Here is a 16,839-nt window from a genome sequence, read left to right as displayed (position 1 = left end):
AAGTAACGATATTTATAACACTCGGGTTCTGGATAATTGGTGCATTTAACCCTTTCCAGTTATACCATATAGCGAAGGGATATACGGTAAATTCACCGCATTACGATATATTAATAGGAATTTTGGTCCGTTGGCAGCTGGCTTACGAAAACTTCCCTAACTCCCCACTTTAAGAAGCACGGTGTGGGGGGGGCAACAAAAAGAATCTGAACGTAACGACGTGCTCTATGAACTAAACAGATAAACGAGCAGAATGGAAATCCTATGGGGAGGACAGATGCTGTCTGTCTGCGTTGCTTCGCCCGCCCGGTCTGTCTCGGTTCCAACGATATTAACGCACATTCTGGAGTATTTTTCCCTTATTTATAGATTGGATGGAATGTAAGGAAGGTTTACTTTATTGAGAGGGTGGTAGATAAGTGGGACAGCCTCCCAGCAGAGGTGGTAGAGGGTAATACAGTGAGGGGATTTAAACATGCATGGGGTAGGCATACGGCTCCTGAATCCAAGACGAGACCAACGACTGATTAAGGTTTGAGAAATGGGCGACTAGACGGGGGCCGGATGGGGCCGATCTGCCGGCAGGTTCTATGTTTATACGTGAGTGGATTATGCGGCGCCAAGAGTGTGGTTTCAACTTCCACTTCAAGGACAAACTAAGCCAATGATTTAATGATCTTAGATCTCCTAGTTCACCCCTTTTTATGGGCTGTAGAAACGACACAGTGGCCAGCACAGCCAACATAAAGAGCTGTGATGGACCAAGAACCCACGCGGGGGCCACCAAAGCCAGTAAAGAGATGCCCCAGAGCTAAATATGTAGCCGGGGTATCTGTCTGCCCCATCCACCTTCTACACCCATAACTCCCTACAGTATTAAAATAACTGCGGCCACCACAGGAATAATACACGGTAGCGCATCATCAGAGCTGTTGACGGGTTCACACCTTTTGATGACATCATAACCAGTATACACGATGACATCATAACACAAAATATCCCTAAATAACATGTGTGGTACACTCAGCCAACCTGAAACCCACACAACTCACTCATGATAACTTTATGCATCAGTTAGCGTCACACGATGCGTCATTAACGATGCGTTATGACATCATCAACCGCCCGACAGCTTTAATGTCTAAGACGTTAAACTAACACAGGGCTGAGATCTGCCTTTTTTGGTGGAATAATACAAGGTGCAGCCCCAGTAAAGATATGTTGTATCTACGACCTAAAAGCCATTGGCCGTCAGTAACCGAAATGAAAGGTGCAAAGTGATGTCACAGCCGGACACCTTTCATGATGCGATATATCATTCAAATAGAAGAACTTTAACATCGCCGAGCGTCATACAATCCGTGCACCCAGCAGGTTCCCGATTAGCTGAGGTTATTAATAAAAAAAAATAAAACGTTACGATGGAAACTCAGGGATGTCGGGAGGCTTCGACGGCAAATATATTTCGAGCAATTTTAATTTTCTCCTGCGAAAGGTCAAAGTGTTTAATGTAATCAAGACTTGCGGCGCTCATTAGCAACAATTTTGAATGAAAAGGGTTTACGCATCATAGCCCCGGATTAAACCCTTCATTTGTACTTATGTCTGTATTAAAAGATAAAAAAATAGCATAACCCATATTCATGATGACATCATAACACAAAATATACATAAACAACAAGGGCACCAAATCGGGCAGACGCCATCGGCTTTTCTAAACAGGAAACCCACACAACTTATTCGCGATACCTTAATGCGTAAAATATCTGTAATAGGGATTGGCCCCCGAAGTGTTTGCTGGGACCCCCCAAATCCCAGAGCTGTCTTTATGTAACGTGTCGATCTGTGACCCGTGGAGCAAATACCTGAATTACAAAATAACAAGTGGGGAAGCTTCTCAAAAGCTGACCCAAAAAACGCAGCGGAACGCGGGAAATGGGGATTTGGTTGTATTTTTGTTCGTTTTACGGTCGTCTTTTGCCAGGTTTCTGGAACGTTCCAGGGAGTCGGCCATTGCTGCGCTCCCGCTGCGCTGTTGTCCAGGCGACAGTCGTGTCAGTTTTGGCGAATACGGGATCTGTCTCTTTTGGTCCAACTTGGTGATTTTTGGCCCAGCAGGCCTCTTGTGCCACGTGGGATCTTCGGACACGTTCTCATGATTTTCGGTATTTTCTGTCTCACCGTATCATGTCTCTCACCCTTACATTCTAACTCTTCTGCCTCACTCCCCTGTCACTCATACCTCCCTGCCACACACTCCCCAGTGACTCACACTATCCTGTCTCTCTCACTCTCATTTCCCTTACTCACTCTCTCATTCTCCTCTCACTATCACATCCTGCCTCTCATTATCCTGTCTCTCGCATCCTTCTCTCTCTCATCCTCCTGTCTCTCTCATTCACCTATCTCTCTCTCTCTCTCTCTCCTTCTTCTCTCTCTCTCTCTCTCTCTCTCATTCTCCTGTCTCTCTTATTCTTCTCTCTCTCTCTCTCTCTCTCTCTCTCTCTCTCTCTCTATCTCCTTCTTCTCTCTCTCTCTCTCTCTCTCTCTCATTCTCCTGTCTCTCTTATTCTTCTCTCTCTCTCTCTCATTCACCTGTATCTCATCCTCCTGTCTCTCTCATGCCTCTGTCTCTCTCTCCATCCGCAGTCCCCTCTCTCTCTCTCTGCGCTTAGTGGTTGCAGTACCAGCATTCTCCAGCAGGGGGTGAGAGGCGGGGCTGTGCCTGTCACTCACTTCCTCCAAGCTGTCAATCTCTGCGCTGGGCGGGGATAGCTGTCAAACTACAGTGGTGGGCGGGGCGTCTGATAATGTCAGGCGCCGGGCACTGTGGACCTGTCGACCTGGTTGGCGGGGCTTCTCTCTTAGTCACCAACTGGGGCGGGGATAGGAGGGTCTTCTGCCTGTAATACCGCCCCTAGAGGGGGGCCGGTCTGTGGGTGTAGAAGATCTGTTGGAGGCCGAACTGTGCAGTCTATGCCAACCCCCTCGCAGTAACTCCTCCCCATGGGGCGTGTCTAGCTTTCGGCCGGTGCCTCCCGTTCACCTGCAGCTCAGAACGGGGACAGACGGGCGGACAGGCGGCAGCGCCCGGGGCCAGCGGAGCCTCATACCGGCACAGCCAGCGGAGGGACACAGGGGAGGCGGGGAGCCGGCCACACCATGCCAGCGGCCACCGGGACTGCTCTGCTACTGCTGCTGCTGGCCCTGAACCGGCCCCTGGGGGTGAGTGCAGCGCTATCGAAGAGTACCGAGTACCTGCTCGAGAATGGGCACCGGGGGTGAGAGTGCCGCGTACCCGACACGTTATACGGAGTTCTGTGATTTACTTACGGCAGACTGTAGATTAACCCGGGATAGAGGCAGAGACTGGCACAGTGTGTATAACTCGGTAAAGAGGCAGAGACTGGCACAGTGTGTATAACCTGGGATAGAGGCTGAGACTGGCACAGTGTGTATAACCTGGGATAGAGGCTGAGACTGGCACAGTGTGTATAACCTGGGATAGAGGCTGAGACTGGCACAGTGTGTATAACACGGGACAAAGGCTGAGACTGACACAGTGTGTATAACCCGGTATAATGCCTGAGACTGGCACAGTGTGTATAACCCGGTATAATGCCTGAGACTGGCACAGTGTGTATAACCCGGTATAATGGCTGAGACTGGCACAGTGTGTATATCCCGGAATAGAGGCTGAGACTGGCACAGTGTGTATATCCCGGAATAGAGGCTGAGACTGGCACAGTGTGTATATCCCGGAATAGAGGCTGAGACTGGCACAGTGTGTATAACACGGGATAGAGGCTTAGACTGGCACAGTGTGTATAACCCGGGATAGAGGCTGAGACTGACACAGTGTGTATAACCCGGGATAGAGGCTGAGACTGGCACAGTGTGTATAACACGGGATAGAGGCTTAGACTGGCACAGTGTGTATAACCCGGGATAGAGGCTGAGACTGGCACAGTGTGTATAACACGGGATAGAGGCTTAGACTGGCACAGCGTGTATAACCCGGGATAGAGGCTGACACCCCGCGTGGTCTCCTTTTTTTTGCCCCTATTAGTAGAAGTCAAATACCCTCCCTGGCACAGTAACGGTTAATAGGCATTGGCATCTCACCAGCGGGTGATGCGCGGATTAACCCTTTCAGCGGGCAGGCGTGGATCTTGCCCCGCCGGAGTGAGTGATTCGGGAAGGTTTCGTGACGTTGCCGCGGTGGGTTGTTGGCTTCCCGGGGCCGTTTACACCCAGCCTCTGCCGCAAACAGCAGGGATCGGCTCGCCGCGAAGTGTCAGCGAGTCCGGTGCCCCCAACTATTTATCTGAAAACACGTAACATCATGGGGTTAACCGTGAGTATCGCGTAATAATAACGGGTTATTCCTGATTAGTATTAGGCAGTCTAGAAGCCTGGCATGTGGTAGACTACAACCCCCATCATCCACAGCCAGCAGGGGGGATTAGATTCGCTGGGAACAAGTCATCTGTTTCAAGAAAGCTCAGAAGTCTTCCCTCCGCGATCCGTGTCCAGCATCCTCTTTGGAAATTTAAATCCCCCCTCACTTTTTTTCTTCCACTTTCTCCCTTTTCTTTCCATCCCTTTCTCCTTTTTGTCTTTCCTACACTCTTCTCCTTTTTCTTCCCCCCATTTCTTGCTTTTCTTTCCTGCCTTTTCTTTCCTACTCTTTCCTTCTTTTTCTTTCCATCCTTTATTCTTTCCTCCCTTTTCTCCTTTCTCTTTCCTACTTTTTTCCCCCTCTCCTTTCTCCTTTTTCCTCCCCTTTCCCCTCCATGGTCCAGTTCACTAAGCCAGCTACTAGACAGATGCAGGATAACCTCCTTAAAACTGTTTTTTTTCCCTTTAACTGCTTGGGTGCCAGGAGAATAGGATTGTATACAGCCCTGGCACTCACATAGTTAACTGTAAAAATGCACAATCCGGCCTCTTTACCAGAAAAACATTTAATTTATGGATATATCGCCCGCAGATTCCATAGCGCTGTATAAATCAAGAATATTAACCCTCTATTTTTAGAAAGTGTTGTATTACTGTTGATGGTGTCTGCTGAAAGGGTTAAAAACTATTAACCCATGCGCATTCCCATGTATTTGGTTGGCAGAATTTGAAGGCACTGTTGTATAGTGGATGATGGGACTTGTTGTCCTCCAGCAGTAGGACACAGCTGTGATGTATAATATTTGCACATGGCTGATACATTTACCTGTGGTGAGCAATGAACGATGTTATCAACAGATTCTCAACATAGATTTTACTTTACTGGGAGGGCGGTAGATAAATGGATCAGCCTCCCAGCAGAAGTGGTAGCGGGTTATACAGCGAGGGGATTTAAACATGCATGGGATAGACATACGGCTCCTGAATCAAAGACAAGACCAACGACTGATTAAGGTTTAAGTCTTTACAGCAGGAGAAACGGGGGGCCGAATGGGGCCGATCTGCCGGCAGGGTCTGGGTTTTAGTTGCTTTCTATATCGGTAGCGAGTCAGTAATTTGTCTTCTGAAGTATTTTGCACTAAATTGAAGAATTTTAAATGTAATTTGCATAAAAATGGGAGGAATCAGGGTAGTTGCCCAGCATGCTCCAGGTAAGGACTACCTCTCCCAACATACCCCCTAAATACTGGATTATCCTTTAACTCAGTCCAGCAGAGCTGCCCCCCCAATATCCCCCCACCACCAATCTGTCCCCCCAATATCTCCCCCACCACCAATCTGCCCCCCCCAATATCCCCCCCACCACCAATCTGCCCCCCCCAATATCCCCCCCACCACCAATCTGCCCCCCCAATATCCCCCCCACCACCAATCTGCCCCCCCAATATCCCCCCCACCACCAATCTGCCCCCCCAATATCCCCCCCACCACCAATCTGCCCCCCCAAATACCCCCCCCACCAATCTGCCCCATCTAATTTGGATTCAGAGGGTAGATCCTCCATGTCCTCAACTCTAAAACAATCATTCGCTTTTTTTTCTGCCCCATTGCCCCTGTAGGAGGCCTCCTGCCGGCCGTGGGCTCCCAATTACCCCTTTCCGGTAATTAAAAGAATTCGAATTTATTTTTATTTGTTTTGTTTTTCTTCTCGTTTTGTTTTGAAATCCTCGATTCTTTTAATAATATTTCATTTAAATTTGGAAACAAACACATAAAACATGGAAATATTTGGATTGCAACAAAATAACTCGATCGGAAACCTGCGTAGTGCGTTTAAGGAGAAGTTTAACCCATTCAGTGCTTTTAAGGAGCGGTTTAACCCGTTCAGTGCCTGTGCGATACGCTCACAGAATCGCCCCTTGATAAAATATGTGGCAGGGACTGTTTGATGAATGGACCTCGCTCCGCCGAGCCCGTCCTGGAAATGCCGTCGGTGAGAATGGCGGCTGTTTTTTTTGTTTTGTTTGTTTTTTTTTTTTTTTATTTATTTCTTTATTTTTGCCGTCCCTGGTTTTGTGGAGAATGTTTCTCATTTCCTCGCTGTTTTGTATTTAATGCCGGGGTCTCTGGCTGTCACGCACCCGCTAACTTGCCGTTAAACGCCGTATTTTTACATCGATGGTATTGCTGGGTATTTGCGACGCGGAGCTCGCACTCTAGTTTTGTTTTGTCGGAGTCGGTGGGTGGAATGTGGCGGGTTGAGCGCAAGATCCGGTCCACGTTCAGACATTTGAAAGTCGTTGAGCGCATTTAACGCTGGAAATGGTTAAAAGATTAACCTTTTAATAACGCAAATTCCCCAAATCTTATCACATAAACAGGATCTCAGGTTAGCGCTCAACATGTTAAACTACAAACACCCCTCTGGTATGCAAGGGGTTAAACTAGGGTGCCAACCCCCCCCCCCCCGCTCCTCCGGCTTACTAAAAGTTAAACAGAGGCCCTGAACTGTTTGTCTTGTAAAGGGTTAAGCAGCAGGCTCATTCAGAAAGTGCCCTCTCTCTGTGGGGCCGGTGGGACCCCCCCCTCATGGGGCCGGTGTATTCGAGTATTTTGTTGAGATTTGGGCCGGGTTTATCTCGTTGGGTTTAATCATTTCAGCAAACAATCGAATTCATGCTGTCGGTATGTAGGGGGCACGATGTGACCTGTCTCTGTGACAATATCCCGCCAGCATGGGGCTAAACAACGAGGGGATCAGACAAGTGCCAATCTACAACTGCCCCCTTAACCCTTCCTGTCCCAGTTTGTGTGCTGGAATTCAGAAAGCGCTAATCAACACGAACTGACCACTTAACCCTTCCTACGCCAGCTTATGTACTTGAGTTTGGAACATACTAACCTACAAGACCTGACTCTCTTAACCCTTCCTATCCCAGTTTGTACGTCGCAGTAACAGCTCAGATGTCTGCCTCTTTCTCGCCACACCCTGCGCGTTGTCCTAAGGGCATCAGATGGTGAAATGTCAGGGGCCAGCAGCCACCGGGGGCCCTGCCGACACGGGCTGTGTGTTTTATGTATCGCCCTCCTTGCTCTGCGTGTGTCACGGACTAATGCCCTGTTCTGTCCGCAGGTACGCAGTGGGAATGTTTCCGTGCGACACAATTGCACTCGTGGCTTCTCGGAGGATGGCTACACGGCGCTGGTGGCTCCAAACATCGCGGAGGGGCAGAAGCTGCTGAAAGGTGAGTGCGGACGTTGTGCCGACCTCGTCTCAAAACCGATCCGCTCTGTGCTTTTTGTCCAACTCGTGGCCATGACTATCCATGAGAACATCGCCGTACGCTCCATGCATGCGCAGGGCACCGGGTATCAGTCATTAACTCTTGCTCCGCCAGCTGGACTTCCTGGCCTTTTAACGAATGAAGCGTTTCTTTTTAAAGTGCATGTGAAGGGTTAATGGGTAGATGATCCTCGCGGCACGCGCCGCCGGTTTCTTTTCTCACTCGCCTCGTCCCGATGGCGTTTTCCGCATGTTCCGTTCGGGGGTCTGACAGTCTAAATTAATATCAGACGGATAGAAGAACAAAAAATGAATTTATGAATAGAATTCCGCGCTGAATAATTCTCAGCGTTCCACGGCAGCGGTAATAGTTGGGAGTTACCGGCGGCCCAAACGGCGGGTCAACGTCGCGAAATGAAGCCGAACGGCGGCGTAAACTCAGCGCAGGGCTTTTAGGTGGAGATTTATAAAGATCTCGGGCCGAGCGAGGAACCAAAGGGCTTAACAAGAAGATGCGGCCGCTCCGGGGTAAAAACGCTGAGGTTTCTGATTCCGGGCAGAATAAGAGTTTAAATACCTCCCAGCCCCCTCTCCGACTCCTCGATCTTGTAAGACGGCGAGTGTTAAAATAATTGGATAGGTATATATTTCCGTGCTGACCCCCCCCCGGCTACGATCCGGTAAGTGCAGAGTCTGTACGTTTTGCGCTGATAAGTTTAATAAAAGGTTCAGGAACTGGCAGCACGGAACGCTCGGAGTGTATCGGATAAAGCGTTGTTCTTCTTATTATTATTTATTGATTTGTATAGTGCCTTCGTATTCCGCGGCGCTGTACAATGTACAGCATCATATAACAATTGGGACAAACAGAAAATGAAGGCGGGGAGGGGCCTGACCTAAAGAGCTGACAATCTAGAAGGCTTGGGGATATATTACACACCAATTAAATAAATACAATAATAATATGAAAAATTATACGTTTTCCCCCTGATTTATCATTAATGAAAGCCGCCTTTCGCTGATGATATCCGGATCCACGGTCCGTATCTGCAGCCGATGCCCGGGCATTTAAATGTTAAACCCTTTGCACGATGCCCGGCGTATCTCAGGGGTCTGAGAAGGTCCCCGTGCTCGAGGGGTAGGCGTTTTGCTGGCGTTGACTCACTGGCAGAGAAGGGGTTATTTCTGTTGCCTGCCTGGCTGCACTCACTATTTGTCCTGTAGGGGTCTCCTGAATGCGGAGAAGAGAAAAGATTCATTCACTTCCCCTCAATCCCAAAAACGGCAGAAATAAATGCAGAAATAAATGCAGAAATCTGTAGGTAATCCGGAGCGCTTCGTAAATAAATCCCGATACCGGGATGCGCGTCTCGTCACGTTGCTTACAAGCCACGGTAACGATATTTCCATTCTTTTTTTTACGTTTGCTGCCGGTTGCGCCGGTTATCAGATCCGCATCTCTTTTGTTCCCACCGTAACGTGTGATTTTGAGTTGAATTACTTCCGTATCGCTGAAAATGCTGAGTTGGCCGCCGGCAGCGCCAAGTTCGTTAGCGGATTCTTAATGTTTTAAATGTATTTTTGAGTCAAGGTGCGGGGTAACGAATTAGCGGCTTTTATTGTAATACACTAGTTCGTTATTCTGTTGCTGTGTGTGATACAAAGGTTTAAAAACCTATATGGTGCGTGTATGTGTGTGTGTATGCATGTATAGGTGTGTGTGGGTATGGGTGCGTGTATGTGTGTGAATGGTTATGTGTATGTGTGTGTGTAAGCGTGTATAGGTGTGTGTGGGTATGGGTGCGTGGGTATGGGTATGTGTATGTGTGTGTATGCGTGTATAGGTGTGCGTGTATGTGTGGGTATGTGCGTGTATAGGTGTGTGTGTGTGTATGCGTGTATAGGTGTGGGTATGGGTGCGTGTATGTGTGTGTGTGTGCGTGTATAGGTGTGTGTGTGTGTGTTTGTGTATGCGTGTATAGGTGTGGGTATGGGTGCGTGTATGTGTGGGTGTGTGCGTGTATAGGTGTGTGTGTGGGTGCCTGTGCGTGAACGCCTTGGTGTGATCCAAGGATGTTGTTGGTCCAACTGTCATTAGTTAATTCAGGCGGTACCTAAACTTCCTGGGATGGGGTGTCGGGCCGACCGCTTTGTGTAACACGGCATCCTCTCGTACGAAACGCGCCGGTAGCCGTCACGGATTATACACTAAAACGTGCATTTTTCAAATGAATAGGTACGCTTCCTGATAGAAATGTAATTTTTAGCGTGGATATGAGGATCGAACGATGGTTAACTTGAGGTATCTTTAGATCCACAAAATCCTTAGGCCTCCTTCGGAGTCTGACAATTCTCTCAACTGATTGAAACAGCCAGAAACCCCCCTGAGTGAAATTAGTGCGCGCAGGGTGGGTGTCTGCAACGTCTGGGGTATTTTGGGGTAGGGAGAAAGGGGCCCAAAAAATCCTCCTCCCCATGCATTTGCCAGGAGAACACCATGGAGATTTAAAGTGCGTATGATGGCTGGAGTGCCCCAATGGCCCTACTCTTTTTGTTTTGGTGAATGAATACTATTAGGCAGTGAAGAGAATGTAGAATTAAGAAGTCCCTGTTTCATAAAACAATCAGGGTCTTGGTAATCAGGTTTTGGGGTAATGTGTTAGACATTTCTAGGAAGGGGCTCTTGTCTAGCCAATAACTGGGACCCCCATCGACTGCTAACAATAATTTCTCGCCGGGGATGAGGGGACGTCACACCGAGCTCATTCTTTCGCTGAAGCGCATCTGATAAATCTACATGGCGTCTCGTTCGTGGTGGGAGCTGCGGGTACATCACAGAGAGTTGTGTGTATCTAGCCGTGTCGCTCTTTAGCGCGGCTGGTATAATATATCACACGCGGTATGATCTGCTTGTAGATAAATTGTGTGTTTTGGGTTTTTTCGTTTGTATCCCATGACACAGACCCCCGGAGACGTTTAATTTCTTCCCTCTTTTCTCTGCCGTGTTTGAAATGCTCAGTCTTACAAAAACCGAACCAATTAGACCAACGTTTCCCTTAAATTGGAGGTTGGGTCTGGCCGGCACTCGCACTGGGGAGTTTAAGGCTCTGGAAAAGTTGGAGGCATCACCAGCTTGAAACGCGCTTTTTAAATAAACAATATTTTGGATTAAGTGTTGCTCCTCGCGCATGTGTGAAAGGCTAAACCCCCACAGTTACTAATGGAAGAGAGGTATAAAGGTGCCCAAAATGCCCAGAGACAGCAGCGAGGAGTCCATCCAGAGCCAGGTGGATATAGACTGTTTAAGACAGTCTCAGGGAAGCTGCAGTCTTGGCCCGTCGTCCCTTTTTAACCGTTTCTCTTTCTAATGACCTGTTATGACCAGCACTTGCGGACTCCGGCTCCAGATGCCACTTCATCCCCCGGATTCGGGGACCTTCAGGGTGGCTCTCGGCAGAAAGAAGCGCAAAGGGAAGTCCTCAGATCGCAGACTTGAAACAGAATTTGTGAGCTGCCTTCCCTACGTGAGCCGCGCATGTGAGCAAAGCCCCGTGTTCAGCTGGCGTGTTGCAAAGTGTGTGGGGGGTTCTGTCTATGAAAAAATAACAAAAAATAATAGTTTCATATTTTAACAAAAACAAACAATAAATCCAAGAGCTGATATATGAAAAGAAATAATCCGCGGCTCATTGATTGGCTTTGGACGAGCGGATTAACAGGACGGGTAAAACAGTGAGAAATGTCACCGAAATCCATACGATGTCACCTTCTGGTATAGCGGGAAATAGTTTCAAAGCGAAAATAGAAAGTTCAGAGGCTAGCCATTCAGTCAGTGAGGGGTTAAGAAGATTAGCATAATCATTTCATAGGGAGTAGGAAATTACAGCTATGATGTCACCCCCCCTTAAATTAAAATTTTTCCAACCTACCATGTATGTATACCATAGGAGAACCCGTGTACAGATTTACATACATATTACATACATGTTACATATATGCATTAGAACCCAGATTTCTGTATATACCTCAGGAGGATCTGAATGATTATTTCTCCCCGTTAAGTTATGTCCATTAAGTAGGTTAAGTTAAGGAGGGGCTTTTACTTGGTGCTGATCTATAACACTGGGGCAGAGAGGTTTTGGGGGATCAGTGTGTGTTTTAGCGCGTGATCGGTGGTCTTCGTTCTAGGTAACACTAGATTTATTTTCCTGATTGGTCGCGGGGTTACGTTTGTGCATGGGAAACGAAAGGTTAAAAGCAGGCATTTCTGGGCTCCTTTGCGACTCGAGCAGAATCTCATTAGACCGGAGTGCGCTGGATAAGCGGAGGCTACAAATTGCGTCCCGTTCGGAAGGACTCTGCCTCCTGCGGGGACCCCGGGCTATAAACCGAGCCTTGATTAATTACGTTTTATGGTTGGCTATTTTGCCAATCCGTCCATCACGGGAGGGCAGGAGATAAAAGCCTCTTGCGAGAGGTAAAGTGTTATTTTTGGATGATCCGTCAAGGTTACTTTTAAAGGCACAGCTTCCTGCCAAGTTTACAGCGCTGTCTGATTCCTGGGATTAAAACCCAAATCCTATCTCCATTTTATTCCGCGGGCGGCCAGGTCTCCAACTCCAGTCTGTTACAATGTCTGTTCCCTAACCGAACGTCAGGACTGAGAATGTCAGATCGCAATGTCTGTCGCTACAAAGTGTCCCTTCTTTTTATCTAAAAAAACGTAGAAACCCAGACCCTGCCGGGAGATCGGCCCCATTCGGCCCCCGTCTAGTCGCCCGTTTCTCCTGCTGTAAAGACTCAAACGTTCATCGGTCGTCAGTCTCGTCTTAGATTCAGGAGCCGTATGTCTATCCCATACATGTTTACATCCCCTTGCTGTATTACCCTCTACCACCTCTGCTGGAGGTCTGTCCATGGTGACAGGTCCGGCATAAAGCCCCACAGGGGGTATCTACAAAGAAGCATCAGCAATTCCAGGCGTGGAAGAAACTTGCGGGCTTGTCCGCTCATATCCCGCGTTCTCCACCAGAACCGGCTTTTATCTCTGATTTGCTGATGTCATTTATATTGATTGACATTATTTAATTATTCTTTTGATTGCTAATAGATTCCTGATTTATCTCTGATTGGCTGCTCCTTCTCCGACTCCCGATTATTTATTGATATCGATGAATTAGTAGGTTTGCGGTCCGCGATGCCGGGTAGAGGATATTGATCTGCGTTCTGAGAGCGCGCGGTGCGTGAATTATGGACGCAGGGTTTGCAGTCACCTGTAAGCACAGGTTTGCCGTATGTCGGTGGCGGGTATGGATAGAAGAAATTAACCGCGTCTTGGGATTTAGACGTGTGGCTTAATAAGAAAAAGAAAAAAAAAAAGCTCTTTGTTCTGTTTACATGGATAGGATAAAGTCGATTCAAAGCTCTCCGCACTTTGATAGCAGAGCTGGGAAGTAAAAAATAGATTATGTATTCACTAAGGCACAGTGCTATGCAGTTAATTCCGAGGCTCCTTGTCCCATCGGACCCGGCTTTCTAAGAAGCTGGACTCTGGAAGCTGATTTCTGCAGCAAGAAAAGGGGATTAATGCAGCCGGGGTTTGATAAGCTGAGCCCTGTTGTGTAAGACTTTTCCATTCTGCTCGGCAATCCTTGTCTTGGCAGGGAGATAAAACTTGTTCTTCACTTTTAACTATTCATTTTTACTGAGGAAAGGTTTGGCTTACAGAGAGGTGTATGAATGCCATAGATTAAGTGAGTGAATGAGCCCGTACCATCGCCATGGGTCCCACATTTTTTTTGGTTATTTAGGGGATGGGACTTTCCACAAACTTTGTATGTGCTTTGTGCCCTATTGCTGGGTATTTGTGTAACTGGGTGGGGCATATAGAAGAAGAAGAAGAATATGTTTTATTTACCCCATTTTATAAAGGAAAGGGGGACATTAGGGGAGGAGAGAGGGGCATCAGAGGCTGAAAGGGAAAATGAGAGAGAGGCTCAGGGATTAGAGAGAGAGAGAGGGACTGACCAAACTGAACAGGGACACTTTTGAGGAGTTGAGTTTTCCAGCAGCCGAATATATCAAGATAAAGATTATCCTTTCGTAGTGCGTTTGACGATTGAATGAATGTTTCATGGAGAGGATTTAATTAAGAACTGTCCTTTTCTCAAGTAATTTACATGTTGGATGACGTGTTTGGGAGCCAGAGTCATTAGTGGCTAAACTGGTAAATATATCTTCCATCTCCCTTGTACAGGTGAGTGAATGAATGTTTATACTGGATAATAATGAGATATAATGAGGGCATGAATCATTAAACCGAACAGTGCAAACAAAGTCAGTGAATGAACTAGCGATAATATGGTTGACACTACCGGGCAAACTAATTAAACATTACTAGGAATTTGCATTAATATTCTAGATTTATTTCAACTATTAGTACGGTCTGAGTGAATGAATTGGCTGTTAAGGCTTATCGGTGGTTGATAAATGAATTAATCGGAATGTATCTTGGGTGGACAAAGTAACGGGGGTCTACATTGAATCAACAAATACGTTATTCACCATAGCTAGGGGACAAAAGTTGAATAATTGTATTTATGGCGGCAAATGTATGTTTCACATACAGGTTTCTGATGCAGGTTAATGAATTAGGGTATGTCTGTGAGATATATTAAATGTTAATGAATTAGTAAATTTATAGACTTCCGAATTGAGTGGATTAATAAACGAATGGTGTGTGTGGAATGAATGAAGTCCGTTATGATGGCTTGTGCTCAGTGCTTGCTGAATCCGTGTAATTGTGGTTGAGATAATTAGTTTAAAAGTGAGGGAATAATATATCTTGGGGAAGCTGGGAACAGTGGCAACTCTGGCTTTGCCACAGGCTATCTGATCAGTATTCTACCCTGATGTTCTCTGTCTCCCCCACCCTTACAAAGGCTGCCTTAACCAATCAACAACAATCGGTAGCTTAAAATAGGGAGAGATAACTTATTGGGGAGGAATAATCATGCAGATCCTGTGAACAGCAAGTAAAGATGGTATATACATATACTGGGTTTCTAATACATATATATTGCTTATTTAACTCAGGTTGATTTAGTGTATCTGAACCATAAGTAAACATATAATTTGACGGCACATAAGAACCATCTACTCTGCCTGTAAAAAAAAAATATATATATATATATATATATATATATATATATATATATATATATATATATATATATATAACAAAAATATTTTTTTATGCGTACTTTCCACACGATAATTGGAACGACGGCTTCTTAAAGATTATTCAGCAGCAGGACGATGAGGATGAAATTCAAGTCTGATTGAGAGGTGATAAACAACATCATGCTAGTATACATCATTTATTGTGAATATCAAATCATTATATTGTAGGGTTTTTTTTTTGTTTTTTTGTTGTTTTTTTTTTTTTAAAGAAAAGTTAAAGGAAGACGCAGGGGGTAAATATCTTTCTTTTCTTGGGAAAACACAGACAATGATGGAGATGAGAGTTAGTAAAATTGCCAGCTTTCTGATGTGTCCGCAATCAGCCGGTAACTGTAAAAAATGATATTGACCTCAGGAATTGTAATGTGGACGCGCGCGCATGTTTAACTGCCCCAGAATCAAAGAGCTTTACTGATAACCTTTTATTGATCCGTCGTGTCTCTGCATTACACGTCGCCCGAAGGCCCGTCGCATGAACCAGCAAGGTTTTCTTAGTGCGGTATCACTGCAGGTTATCAAACATTAGTATGTGAGCTGGGTGTGATTTATAAAATCAGAAGTAAATTTATATGTAAAAAATATACATTATACTTCAAAAGTTTGGGGTCACTAAGAAATTTTCTTGTTTTTGAAAGAAAAGCACATTTTGTCCAGTAAAATAACATTCCATTTTTAATGGAATATCTTCATAGGCGTGCATCACTCTTTATCACACCCATCACTCCTGTGTTCCAATGGTCTTTTATCACTCTCATCACCCCTGTGTTCCAATGGCCCTTTATCACTCCCATCACTCCTGTGTTCCAATGGCTCTTTATCACTCCCATCACTCCTGTGTTCCAATGGCCCTTTATCACTCCCATCACTCCTGGGTTCCAATGGCCCTTTATCACCCCCATCACTCCTGTGTTCCAATGGCCCTTTATCACTCCCATCACTCCTGTGTTCCAATGGCCCTTTATCACTCCCATCACTCCTGTGTTCCAATGGCACGTTGTGTTTGCTGATCCAAATGTAAGTTTAAAAGGCTAATTGATGGTTAGAAAGACCTTTTGTAATTGTTACAGCCAGAAATGTCCTTGTTTTCCATGAAAACAGCTCAGTGACCCCAAACCTTTGAGTGGTAGTGTGTGCGTGCGTGTATGTTTGTATGTATATATAATACACACACACACACACACACACACACACACACATAATGAAGTCGTACTAGAGATTACTTCTCGTATATTATAAAGCTAATCGGCCGTTACAAAAAGTCTCTGTATGAGAATTGGATCGTGAAAGGTCATTTCACTTTGAGTATCTCGGTTGGGTTTGATATTTAGAATTCCCGTTTGGAATGTTCTCGAGTTTGTAAGAACAGTAAGAGATATCAGGATATCGGGTCTGTAGAATCTGGAAGGAATCCCCGAGTGTTGTAAGGAATAAATTTCTTATCTTTTACTCGGCTTATGGATCGTCCAACTTATGAATCAAACCCGTTGACTTTAGGAGGACGCTTTACCTTTTGAGTAACTCAGAAGGTAGAGGTTCCCCAGAGCACCGATACCATATCGACACCACGATGCCCCCTCCTCAAACATCCAGGTCTTTCTTTTATATTACACACAATCTTCAGACGGAATTCTTTTTCAAGAGCGGCCAACAATGGCTTGTAAACTGCCAGGAGATCGATATCTAAGTACTTCCGCTCTACGGGACGAGCCAAGCGTTAACGATAATTGGCGGTAATGTTATGTTGCTCTAGAACCCAACCGATGCAGTGAAAGGAGAGATGGCCGTTAGTCCACCGTTTCGCCCACCTCAGTTTTTTGAGGTTAGACTCTGGACCCCCGGACACCTGTCTACCGCGGCGCAGGGCTAGAGAGCATCTTAAGTCTGTGGGATTTAGAGAAGGGCGCGGGGTGCCA

General features: G+C 46.2%; 1 protein-coding gene across 1 annotated transcript in view; it reads left to right on the top strand.

The window, feature by feature from the left end:
- The first annotated feature begins 3,085 nt into the window (after positions 1-3,085).
- Positions 3,086-16,839, top strand: part of CDH4 (cadherin 4) — a 178,455-nt gene continuing 164,701 nt past the window's right edge. The window contains exons 1-2 of the mRNA XM_053452942.1: positions 3,086-3,225; positions 7,535-7,646. Coding sequence (XP_053308917.1) covers positions 3,163-3,225; positions 7,535-7,646 — 175 coding nt within the window. The 5' untranslated portion in view covers positions 3,086-3,162. The remainder of the gene's footprint in view (positions 3,226-7,534; positions 7,647-16,839) is intronic.

The sequence above is a fragment of the Spea bombifrons genome, chromosome 13 (genome assembly GCF_027358695.1).
Source record: "Spea bombifrons isolate aSpeBom1 chromosome 13, aSpeBom1.2.pri, whole genome shotgun sequence".
Lineage (NCBI taxonomy): Eukaryota > Metazoa > Chordata > Amphibia > Anura > Pelobatidae > Spea > Spea bombifrons.
Note: the sequence above shows the minus strand (reverse complement) of the source record. Positions and strands in the feature narration are given on the sequence as shown.